The 12,126-nt window shown below is 44.6% G+C and overlaps 1 protein-coding gene across 1 annotated transcript; it reads left to right on the top strand.

Moving 5' to 3' along the window:
* Nucleotides 1–9,821: 9,821 nt before the first annotated feature.
* LOC120626416 lies at nucleotides 9,822–11,702 on the top strand. Its single transcript, XM_039893938.1, has one exon. The coding sequence runs from the start codon at nucleotides 9,822–9,824 to the stop codon at nucleotides 11,700–11,702; it is 1,881 nt and encodes a 626-aa protein (XP_039749872.1).
* Nucleotides 11,703–12,126: the final 424 nt, after the last annotated feature.

Consider the following 12,126-nt stretch of genomic DNA (forward strand, 5'->3'; position numbering starts at 1 on the left):
ACCTCGTAAGCGTCCCGTATCGTTATTTTTCGTCACTACCTACCCGTACCTCCCCCCCCGTGCAGGGAGTGGGTAACTTGCGCGCCTGCTGCCTTCCTTGGATGTGGTAGCAGTTTCTCAGGCTCCCTCACCGGAATCGAACCCTGATTCCCAGTTACCCGCGACAAACAATGGTAGTCGCAGAAACTCATTCCGATTACGAGACCTCGTAAGAGTCCCGTATCGTTATTTTTCGTCACTACCTACCCCCTTACCTCCCCCCGTGCGGGGTACAATATTGATATGATATTAAAAAAATACCATTAATAAATAACATAATAAAAGACCACCACTTTTATAGAGACATAACGCCACATAATTATAAAAAGTATAGTGTGTGGATCTAATCAACCACCACTGGCACCAGACCCTCAATGCCCTTAAATTTTACCTCGTTAAAATATTTAAAGTGTACTCATTCCGATTGCGAGACCTCGTAAGAGTCCCGTATCGTTATTTTTCGTCACTACCTACCCGTACCTCCCCCCTGTGCGGGGTACAATATTGATATGATATTAAAAAAATAATACCATTAATAAATAACATAATAAAAGACCACCACTTTTATAGAGACATAACGCCACTGTGTGGCGCCGCCATCAGTCTCCTTAGACTCGGTACTTTGTCGTCGCCGTCGACTTCGCACCTTCGCCCCATATAGTAGTGGCGCGGCGCGACGGGCCTAATGTGTAAGTGAAAAAAAAATAAAAAAAATTAAAATAATTGTTATTTTACAATATCTTCTAATATGAATAAGAGTACTTTGTATTGGTACGTTTTGTTTTTTGTTTTTTTTTTTTTTTAAACGGAACTGAACCTAAGTGACCGGCCTGCGGCCGGGCATCCGTCTTTTTCATGTTCTAACCTAACCTAACCTATCCAAACCTTTTAAAACTAGTTTGGATTCCTTTAGACCTCAGCCCACCGGCAACTACGACTAACTAAACACTGATCTAGCTATCTGGCTTTCATCAGTGCATCAACAGCAGCATAACTAGTATTAAAATAGTAATGAGTTTTTATTAATGCATATATTCACATTAAATCTTGAATCTAAAGTCTAAAGGTGTCAAAACTAGATTTAGGTTAGGTTAGGTTAGAACATGAATACGAGGGGTGCCCGGCCGCAGGCCGGGCACTTGGGTTCAGTTCAGTCAAAAATTATATATTATTTACTATTATTTATATTTGAATGAGAATGAAAAATAGCAATTATTTTGAATAGTTTTCAGAATGAGACAGACGGGTGTGGTAGGGTAAAATCTCCAATTTAAAGTTCCCTTATTGCGTATATGTTATGTGTGTTTGCATAGTAGTTTACTATTAAAATGGTAAGCGGTTCGTGTAACAATCTTGCGCGTCTATATTTACAAGTGTGTGGGCAGTTCGTGTATTGATTATTCGATGACGAGACCTCGTAAGAGTCCCGTATCGTTATTTTTCGTCACTACCTACCCGTACCTCCCCCCCCGTGCAGGGAGTGGGTAATTTGCGCGCCTGCTGCCTTCCTTGGATGTGGTAGCAGTTTCTCAGGCTCCCTCACCGGAATCGAACCCTGATTCCCCGTTACCCGCGACAAACAATGGTAGTCGCAGAAACTCATTCCGATTACGAGACCTCGTAAGAGTCCCGTATCGTTATTTTTCGTCACTACCTACCCCCTTACCTCCCCCCGTCCGGGGTACATTATTGATATGATATTAAAAAAATACCATTAATAAATAACATAATAAAAGACCACCACTTTTATAGAGACATAACGCCACATAATTATAAAAAGTATAGTGTGTGGATCTAATCAACCACCACTGGCACCAGACCCTCAATGCCCTTAAATTTTACCTCGTTAAAATATTTAAAGTGTACTCATTCCGATTACGAGACCTCGTAAGAGTCCCGTATCGTTATTTTTCGTCACTACCTACCCCCTTACCTCCCCCCGTGCGGGGTACAATATTGATATGATATTAAAAAAATACCATTAATAAATAACATAATAAAAGACCACCACTTTTATAGAGATATAACGCCACATAATTATAAAAAGTTTAGTGTGTGGATCTAATCAACCACCACTGGCACCAGACCCTCAATGCCCTTAAATTTTACCTCGTTAAAATATTTAAAGTGTACTCATTCCGATTGCGAGACCTCGTAAGAGTCCCGTATCGTTATTTTTCGTCACTACCTATCCGTACCTCCCCCCTGTGCGGGGTACAATATTGATATGATATTAAAAAAATAATACCATTAATAAATAACATAATAAAAGACCACCACTTTTATAGAGACATAACGCCACTGTGTGGCGCCGCCATCAGTCTCCTTAGACTCGGTACTTTGTCGTCGCCGTCGACTTCGCACCTTCGCCCCATATAGTAGTGGCGCGGCGCGACGGGCCTAATGTGTAAGTGAAAAAAAAAAAAAAAAAAATTAAAATAATTGTTATTTTACAATATCTTCTAATATGAATAAGAGTACTTTGTATTGGTACGTTTTGTTTTTTGTTTTTTTTTTTTTTAAACGGAACTGAACCTAGGCACCCGTCTTTTTCATGTTCTAACCTAACCTAACCTATCCAAACCTTTTAAAACTTGTTTGGATTCCTTTAGACCTCAGCCCACCGGCAACTACGACTAACTAAACACTGATCTAGCTATCTGGCTTTCATCAGTGCATCAACAGCAGCATAACTAGTATTAAAATAGTAATGAGTTTTTATTAATGCATATATTCACATTAAATCTTGAATCTAAAGTCTAAAGGTGTCAAAACTAGATTTAAGTTAGGTTAGGTTAGAACATGAATACGAGGGGTGCCCGGCCACAGGCCGGGCACTTGGGTTCAGTTCAGTCAAAAATTATATATTATTTACTATTATTTATATTTGAATGAGAATGAAAAATAGCAATTATTTTGAATAGTTTACAGAATGAGACAGACGGGTGTGGTAGGGTAAAATCTCCAATTTAAAGTTCCCTTATTGCGTATATGTTATGTGTGTTTGCATAGTAGTTTACTATTAAAATGGTAAGCGGTACGTGTAACGATCTTGCGCGTCTATATTTACAAGTGTGTGGGCAGTTCGTGTATTGATTATTCGATGACGAGACCTCGTAAGAGTCCCGTATCGTTATTTTTCGTCACTACCTACCCGTACCTCCCCCCCCGTGCAGGGAGTGGGTAATTTGCGCGCCTGCTGCCTTCCTTGGATGTGGTAGCAGTTTCTCAGGCTCCCTCACCGGAATCGAACCCTGATTCCCCGTTACCCGCGACAAACAATGGTAGTCGCAGAAACTCATTCCGATTACGAGACCTCGTAAGAGTCCCGTATCGTTATTTTTGTCACTACCTACCCCCTTACCTCCCCCCGTGCGGGGTACAATATTGATATGATATTAAAAAAATACCATTAATAAATAACATAATAAAAGACCACCACTTTTATAGAGACATAACGCCACATAATTATAAAAAGTATAGTGTGTGGATCTAATCAACCACCAGTGGCACCAGACCCTCAATGCCCTTAAATTTTACCTCGTTAAAATATTTAAAGTGTACTCATTCCGATTGCGAGACCTCGTAAGAGTCCCGTATCGTTATTTTTCGTCACTACCCACCCGTACCTCCCCCCTGTGCGGGGTACAATATTGATATGATATTAAAAAAATAATACCATTAATAAATAACATAATAAAAGACCACCACTTTTATAGAGACATAATGCCACTATGTGGCGCCGCCATCAGTCTCCTTAGACTCGGTACTTTGTCGTCGCCGTCGACTTCGCACCTTCGCCCCATATAGTAGTGGCGCGGCGCGACGGGCCTAATGTGTAAGTGAAAAAAAAAAAAAAAAAATTAAAATAATTGTTATTTTACAATATCTTCTAATATGAATAAGAGTACTTTGTATTGGTACGTTTTGTTTTTTGTTTTTTTTTTTTTTAAACGGAACTGAACCTAGGCACCCGTCTTTTTCATGTTCTAACCTAACCTAACCTATCCAAACCTTTTAAAACTTGTTTGGATTCCTTTAGACCTCAGCCCACCGGCAACTACGACTAACTAAACACTGATCTAGCTATCTGGCTTTCATCAGTGCATCAACAGCAGCATAACTAGTATTAAAATAGTAATGAGTTTTTATTAATGCATATATTCACATTAAATCTTGAATCTAAAGTCTAAAGGTGTCAAAACTAGATTTAGGTTAGGTTAGGTTAGAACATGAATACGAGGGGTGCCCGGCCACAGGCCGGGCACTTGGGTTCAGTTCAGTCAAAAATTATATATTATTTACTATTATTTATATTTGAATGAGAATGAAAAATAGCAATTATTTTGAATAGTTTTCAGAATGAGACAGACGGGTGTGGTAGGGTAAAATGTCCAATTTAAAGTTCCCTTATTGCGTATATGTTATGTGTGTTTGCATAGTAGTTTACTATTAAAATGGTAAGCGGTTCGTGTAACGATCTTGCGCGTCTATATTTACAAGTGTGTGGGCAGTTCGTGTATTGATTATTCGATGACGAGACCTCGTAAGCGTCCCGTATCGTTATTTTTCGTCACTACCTACCCGTACCTCCCCCCCCGTGCAGGGAGTGGGTAATTTGCGCGCCTGCTGCCTTCCTTGGATGTGGTAGCAGTTTCTCAGGCTCCCTCACCGGAATCGAACCCTGATTCCCCGTTACCCGCGACAAACAATGGTAGTCGCAGAAACTCATTCCGATTACGAGACCTCGTAAGAGTCTCGTATCGTTATTTTTCGTCACTACCTACCCCCTTACCTCCCCCCGTGCGGGGTACAATATTGATATGATATTAAAAAAATACCATTAATAAATAACATAATAAAAGACCACCACTTTTATAGAGACATAACGCCACATAATTATAAAAAGTATAGTGTGTGGATCTAATCAACCACCACTGGCACCAGACCCTCAATGCCCTTAAATTTTACCTCGTTAAAATATTTAAAGTGTACTCATTCCGATGACGAGACCTCGTAAGCGTCCCGTATCGTTATTTTTCGTCACTACCTACCCGTACCTCCCCCCCCGTGCAGGGAGTGGGTAATTTGCGCGCCTGCTGCCTTCCTTGGATGTGGTAGCAGTTTCTCAGGCTCCCTCACCGGAATCGAACCCTGATTCCCCGTTACCCGCGACAAACAATGGTAGTCGCAGAAACTCATTCCGATTACGAGACCTCGTAAGAGTCCCGTATCGTTATTTTTCGTCACTACCTACCCCCTTACCTCCCCCCGTGCGGGGTACAATATTGATATGATATTAAAAAAATACCATTAATAAATAACATAATAAAAGACCACCACTTTTATAGAGACATAACGCCACATAATTATAAAAAGTATAGTGTGTGGATCTAATCAACCACCACTGGCACCAGACCCTCAATGCCCTTAAATTTTACCTCGTTAAAATATTTAAAGTGTACTCATTCCGATTGCGAGACCTCGTAAGAGTCCCGTATCGTTATTTTTCGTCACTACCTACCCGTACCTCCCCCCTGTGCGGGGTACAATATTGATATGATATTAAAAAAATAATACCATTAATAAATAACATAATAAAAGACCACCACTTTTATAGAGACATAACGCCACTGTGTGGCGCCGCCATCAGTCTCCTTAGACTCGGTACTTTGTCGTCGACGTCGACTTCGCACCTTCGCCCCATATAGTAGTGGCGCGGCGCGACGGGCCTAATGTGTAAGTGAAAAAAAAAAAAAAAAATTAAAATAATTGTTATTTTACAATATCTTCTAATATGAATAAGAGTACTTTGTATTGGTACGTTTTGTTTTTTGTTTTTTTTTTTTTTAAACGGAACTGAACCTAGGCACCCGTCTTTTTCATGTTCTAACCTAACCTAACCTATCCAAACCTTTTAAAACTAGTTTGGATTCCTTTAGACCTCAGCCCACCGGCAACTACGACTAACTAAACACTGATCTAGCTATCTGGCTTTCATCAGTGCATCAACAGCAGCATAACTAGTATTAAAATGGTAATGAGTTTTTATTAATGCATATATTCACATTAAATCTTGAATCTAAAGTCTAAAGGTGTCAAAACTAGATTTAGGTTAGGTTAGGTTAGAACATGAATACGAGGGGTGCCCGGCCACAGGCCGGGCACTTGGGTTCAGTTCAATCAAAAATTATATATTATTTACTATTATTTATATTTGAATGAGAATGAAAAATAGCAATTATTTTGAATAGTTTTCAGAATGAGACGTCTGTCTTAAACGGGTGTGGTAGGGTAAAATCTCCAATTTAAAGTTCCCTTATTGCGTATATGTTATGTGTGTTTGCATAGTAGTTTACTATTAAAATGGTAAGCGGTTCGTGTAACGATCTTGCGCGTCTATATTTACAAGTGTGTGGGCAGTTCGTGTATTGATTATTCGATGACGAGACCTCGTAAGAGTCCCGTATCGTTATTTTTCGTCACTACCTACCCGTACCTCCCCCCCCGTGCAGGGAGTGGGTAATTTGCGCGCCTGCTGCCTTCCTTGGATGTGGTAGCAGTTTCTCAGGCTCCCTCACCGGAATCGAACCCTGATTCCCCGTTACCCGCGACAAACAATGGTAGTCGCAGAAACTCATTCCGATTACGAGACCTCGTAAGAGTCCCGTATCGTTATTTTTCGTCACTACCTACCCCCTTACCTCCCCCCGTGCGGGGTACAATATTGATATGATATTAAAAAAATACCATTAATAAATAACATAATAAAAGACCACCACTTTTATAGAGACATAACGCCACATAATTATAAAAAGTATAGTGTGTGGATCTAATCAACCACCACTGGCACCAGACCCTCAATGCCCTTAAATTTTACCTCGTTAAAATATTTAAAGTGTACTCATTCCGATTCCGAGACCTCGTAAGAGTCCCGTATCGTTATTTTTGTCACTACCTATCCGTACCTCCCCCCTGTGCGGGGTACAATATTGATATGATATTAAAAAAATAATACCATTAATAAATAACATAATAAAAGACCACCACTTTTATAGAGACATAACGCCACTGTGTGGCGCCGCCATCAGTCTCCTTAGACTCGGTACTTTGTCGTCGCCGTCGACTTCGCACCTTCGCCCCATATAGTAGTGGCGCGGCGCGACGGGCCTAATGTGTAAGTGAAAAAAAAAAAAAAAAAATTAAAATAATTGTTATTTTACAATATCTTCTAATATGAATAAGAGTACTTTGTATTGGTACGTTTTGTTTTTTGTTTTTTTTTTTTTTAAACGGAACTGAACCTAGGCACCCGTCTTTTTCATTTTCTAACCTAACCTAACCTATCCAAACCTTTTAAAACTAGTTTGGATTCCTTTAGACCTCAGCCCACCGGCAACTACGACTAACTAAACACTGATCTAGCTATCTGGCTTTCATCAGTGCATCAACAGCAGCATAACTAGTATTAAAATAGTAATGAGTTTTTATTAATGCATATATTCACATTAAATCTTGAATCTAAAGTCTAAAGGTGTCAAAACTAGATTTAGGTTAGGTTAGGTTAGAACATGAATACGAGGGGTGCCCGGCCACAGGCCGGGCACTTGGGTTCAGTTCAGTCAAAAATTATATATTATTTACTATTATTTATATTTGAATGAGAATGAAAAATAGCAATTATTTTGAATAGTTTTCAGAATGAGACAGACGGGTGTGGTAGGGTAAAATCTCCAATTTAAAGTTCCCTTATTGCGTATATGTTATGTGTGTTTGCATAGTAGTTTACTATTAAAATGGTAAGCGGTTCGTGTAACGATCTTGCGCGTCTATATTTACAAGTGTGTGGGCAGTTCGTGTATTGATTATTCGATGACGAGACCTCGTAAGCGTCCCGTATCGTTATTTTTCGTCACTACCTACCCGTTCCTCCCCCCCGTGCATGGAGTGGGTAATTTGCGCGCCTGCTGCCTTCCTTGGATGTGGTAGCAGTTTCTCAGGCTCCCTCACCGGAATCGAACCCTGATTCCCCGTTACCCGCGACAAACAATGGTAGTCGCAGAAACTCATTCCGATTACGAGACCTCGTAAGAGTCCCGTATCGTTATTTTTCGTCACTACCTACCCCCTTACCTCCCCCCGTGCGGGGTACAATATTGATATGATATTAAAAAAATACCATTAATAAATAACATAATAAAAGACCACCACTTTTATAGAGACATAACGCCACATAATTATAAAAAGTATAGTGTGTGGATCTAATCAACCACCACTGGCACCAGACCCTCAATGCCCTTAAATTTTACCTCGTTAAAATATTTAAAGTGTACTCATTCCGATTGCGAGACCTCGTAAGAGTCCCGTATCGTTATTTTTCGTCACTACCTACCCGTACCGCCCCCCTGTGCGGGGTACAATATTGATATGATATTAAAAAAATAATACCATTAATAAATAACATAATAAAAGACCACCACTTTTATAGAGACATAACGTCACTGTGTGGCGCCGCCATCAGTCTCCTTAGACTCGGTACTTTGTCGTCGCCGTCGACTTCGCACCTTCGCCCCATATAGTAGTGGCGCGGCGCGACGGGCCTAATGTGTAAGTGAAAAAAAAAATAAAAAAAATTAAAATAATTGTTATTTTACAATATCTTCTAATATGAATAAGAGTACTTTGTATTGGTACGTTTTGTTTTTTGTTTTTTTTTTTTTTAAACGGAACTGAACCTAAGTGACCGGCCTGCGGCCGGGCACCCGTCTTTTTCATGTTCTAACCTAACCTAACCTATCCAAACCTTTTAAAACTAGTTTGGATTCCTTTAGACCTCAGCCCACCGGCAACTACGACTAACTAAACACTGATCTAGCTATCTGGCTTTCATCAGTGCATCAACAGCAGCATAACTAGTATTAAAATAGTAATGAGTTTTTATTAATGCATATATTCACATTAAATCTTGAATCTAAAGTCTTAAGGTGTCAAAACTAGATTTAGGTTAGGTTAGGTTAGAACATGAATACGAGGGGTGCCCGGCCACCCGTGTGGGGTTGCTAGTCCCCCATCGGGCGCGTCCCCGGGTGGTGGATAGGGGAACGCCTCCCAGATATGGGGGGTACCGGGGAAACCCGGCGCGAACCAAAACTAGCACGAGGCGGGGTGGGGCGCTTCTGTGCGCTGCCACTGAGGGTGGGGCCTTACAGGCCGTGAGGAAGGACAACCTCGGTAAAAAATCACCGGTGTGGGTGGAAACGCCCAGCGCGGCGGGTTCTCCGGTCTTCATGGCCGGTGAGCGCTGGCTTCGGGCACCGTCGGGCAACCCGTAATCCGCACTGAGCGGAACCGGGGGTCCCGCGCACTGAGCGTGGGGCTGAGAGGAAGACAACCTCTATAAAAAATTACCCCAATCCTAAGGTTTGATGCCCGCCGATGGGATGCATGGTTGCTGGGAGTGCAGCCACTAGGGTGTCTGGGCAGGGTCCCCATTAGGCCCAAAAACAAAAATGGAAGTACGAATTGGGAAAAAATCTACCCGGGAGGGTCCCCGCGAGGGGGAATCCCTTGGTGCGTCACTAGTGGCGCATCGGCCCCATGTATACGGGGGGGCCACCGTTCGTAAGGAAGAGGAGAAGATTGTGGGGGGTTTAGTGATAGATGGAAACGTGCAAGGGGGGAAAGAATTGGTCGTTGCCTTAGAGAGGTGCGAGGTTTTAGTAGAGAAAGGGACAGAAAAGAGGAAGGAGAGGGAGAAAAGTAAGGAGGAGTCGTCCGTCAGGATGGACATGTCAGAAGAGGCCAGTTCGGACTGTAGCCTCATAACTGTAGAGACCAGACCCAGATCGGAGTCTGAGTCTTCTTGTCATGCGTCTGGCTCAGGATTTGGCCGTCTGTGGAAGGGGCCGAAAAGGCCGCGACTTGGGGAGTTCGACGTTCAACTGTCGCTGTCCTCTGAGGAGGAAATAAAAGAAGCGCTATCTCCCCGTCGAGGGAGGGGCAGGCCACGCCTCAGTAAGGGCGACGGTATGTCGACCGATGAAGATAGGCCGGGGACACCAGTTCCTGTGAGAGGTAGAGGACGTCCACCTACCCATGGTCGCTATGTCGGTCTGAGTAAAGCTAGGGAGAACATGGCAGAAGAAAAAGCCCAGGCGAAACAAAAGGCGGAGGATGACCTCCTCAAGGAGGCCGCCGTCGCCCGTTTTCGGCGGGAGACGCGCAAAGAAGTGGCATCTCCATTCGGGCAACGTGTGGACGAAAAGACCGCAGCCCGACTGCAGGACCAGGTCTGGGAAGACTTGGACCTTATTAGAAAGGTGGCCACTAAGTCTGCCCACTTAAAGGGCACCTTCGTGCGTGACCTGAAAGACGCTGTGGCTTCCATCAAGGAGACAGTAGAAGTTCTCGGGTCGCGCACCGTTTCGGATGAGACGCGGCGACTGCAGGCGGACAACACACGCCTGCAAGCCGAGATGGCTAGCCTCCGCAGAGAGCTGGCCCAATTGCGGACAGACATGGAGGGTATGCGGAAGCAGGGTTCCGCTCACTCTTCCCCGGACAAGACAGAAGAGGCGCCCCCTGCAATGCGTCCTCCTCAACCAGGCACAACTGGCCGCCCTGGGGTTACCCCAGATGCGCCTTCACTGGAGGAGATTTGTCGTACGGTGATGGTCCAGGTCGGAGGAATGATGAATGCCCGCCTGGCGTCACTAGAGGATAGACTGCTCCCGGAGAGGAACCTCCGGCCGCCTTTGGCGACCGACAAAAGACGAGACGGGCGCACATATGCTGCCGCGGCTTCGGGATTTGCTCCAGACACCGCAAAACCGCCTACTGAAGGCGCACCTCCAGGATCCGCCCGATCTGGACACAGCAGGCTTGCAGGGCAAGAGCCCTCTGCAGCAACCCGGCACCCAGCTGGGCCTAAGTCGAGTCGGCCACAAGCAAGGAAGGCAAAAGAGGACCCGTCTTCTTCCTCTTCTACCCCACCTTCCGGGGATAAGAAGAAAAAGAAGAAGAAGAAGAAGAGAACGAAAAACCAGGAAGCTTGCGCAAACCAGGAGCAGCGGAAGACACAGTCATCGGCGGAATGGACGAGAGTAGGTCCCAAGGCGCGACCTGATGCGAAAAGTCGCGCCAGCAAACTCCGCACACCTCGGTCATCAGCAGTAGTATTGACGCTGCAACCGGGGGCGGAAGAAAGAGGCGCGACTTATGCAAAAGTCATTGCCGCTGCGAAAGCGAAAATAAACGCGGCAGACATTGGTGCTCAAGGAGTCCGACTTCGTAAGGCGGCGACAGGAGGCCGCCTGTTCGAATTCCCTGGGGCCTCCAGTGCTGAGAAGGCGGACTCCTTGGCTGAAAAGCTCAGAGAGGTCTTGGGTGACGAGGTTGTTCGGATCTCTAGGCCTTTGAAGTCTGTTGACCTGCGGATCACAGGCCTGGACGACTCCGTCACCAGCGCCGAGGTTATCGCTGCGGTGGCAACGATAGGAGGATGTCCCGTCGAGCAAGTGCGGGCTGGCAAAGTTGTCAGTGGCTATCGCTGCGGCCGACCGGGTCATAAGGCCCGTGAATGCTCCGCTTCACCACATTGCGTGGTCTGTGCGGCGGATGGCAGACCGGCGGAACATCGCGTGGGCAGCAAGTCCTGCGTATAACCACAGAGGGGCAAGAAGAAGAGAGGGAAGGCAGGCCAGGCTACTGAGCAGTCTTCTTGCTCACCTCAGCAAGCGGAAACGCAGCAGGGGATTGAGGAGGTTCCAATGGCCGAAGAATAATAATGGACCTGAACCTCCTCCAGGCGAATATCAACCACTGCGCCAGAGCTCAGGACCTCCTTTTCCAGAGCATGGCGCAGTGGTCGATCCACGTAGCCGTGGTAGCTGAGCCCTACCGCGTCCCTTCTGGGGATAATTGGGTGGGAGATACGGACGGTGTTGTAGCCATGACGTCCCGGTCCATAGTGGGCTCCCCGGCCTTCGTTAATGTAGTGCGAGGTCGGGGATACGTCTCGGCCTTTATTGACGACGTAATGGTGGTTGGAGTGTACTTCTCGCCGAGTAAGAGTCTCGCTGACTTTGA

The sequence above is a fragment of the Pararge aegeria genome, chromosome 9 (genome assembly GCF_905163445.1).
Source record: "Pararge aegeria chromosome 9, ilParAegt1.1, whole genome shotgun sequence".
NCBI lineage: Eukaryota > Metazoa > Arthropoda > Insecta > Lepidoptera > Nymphalidae > Pararge > Pararge aegeria.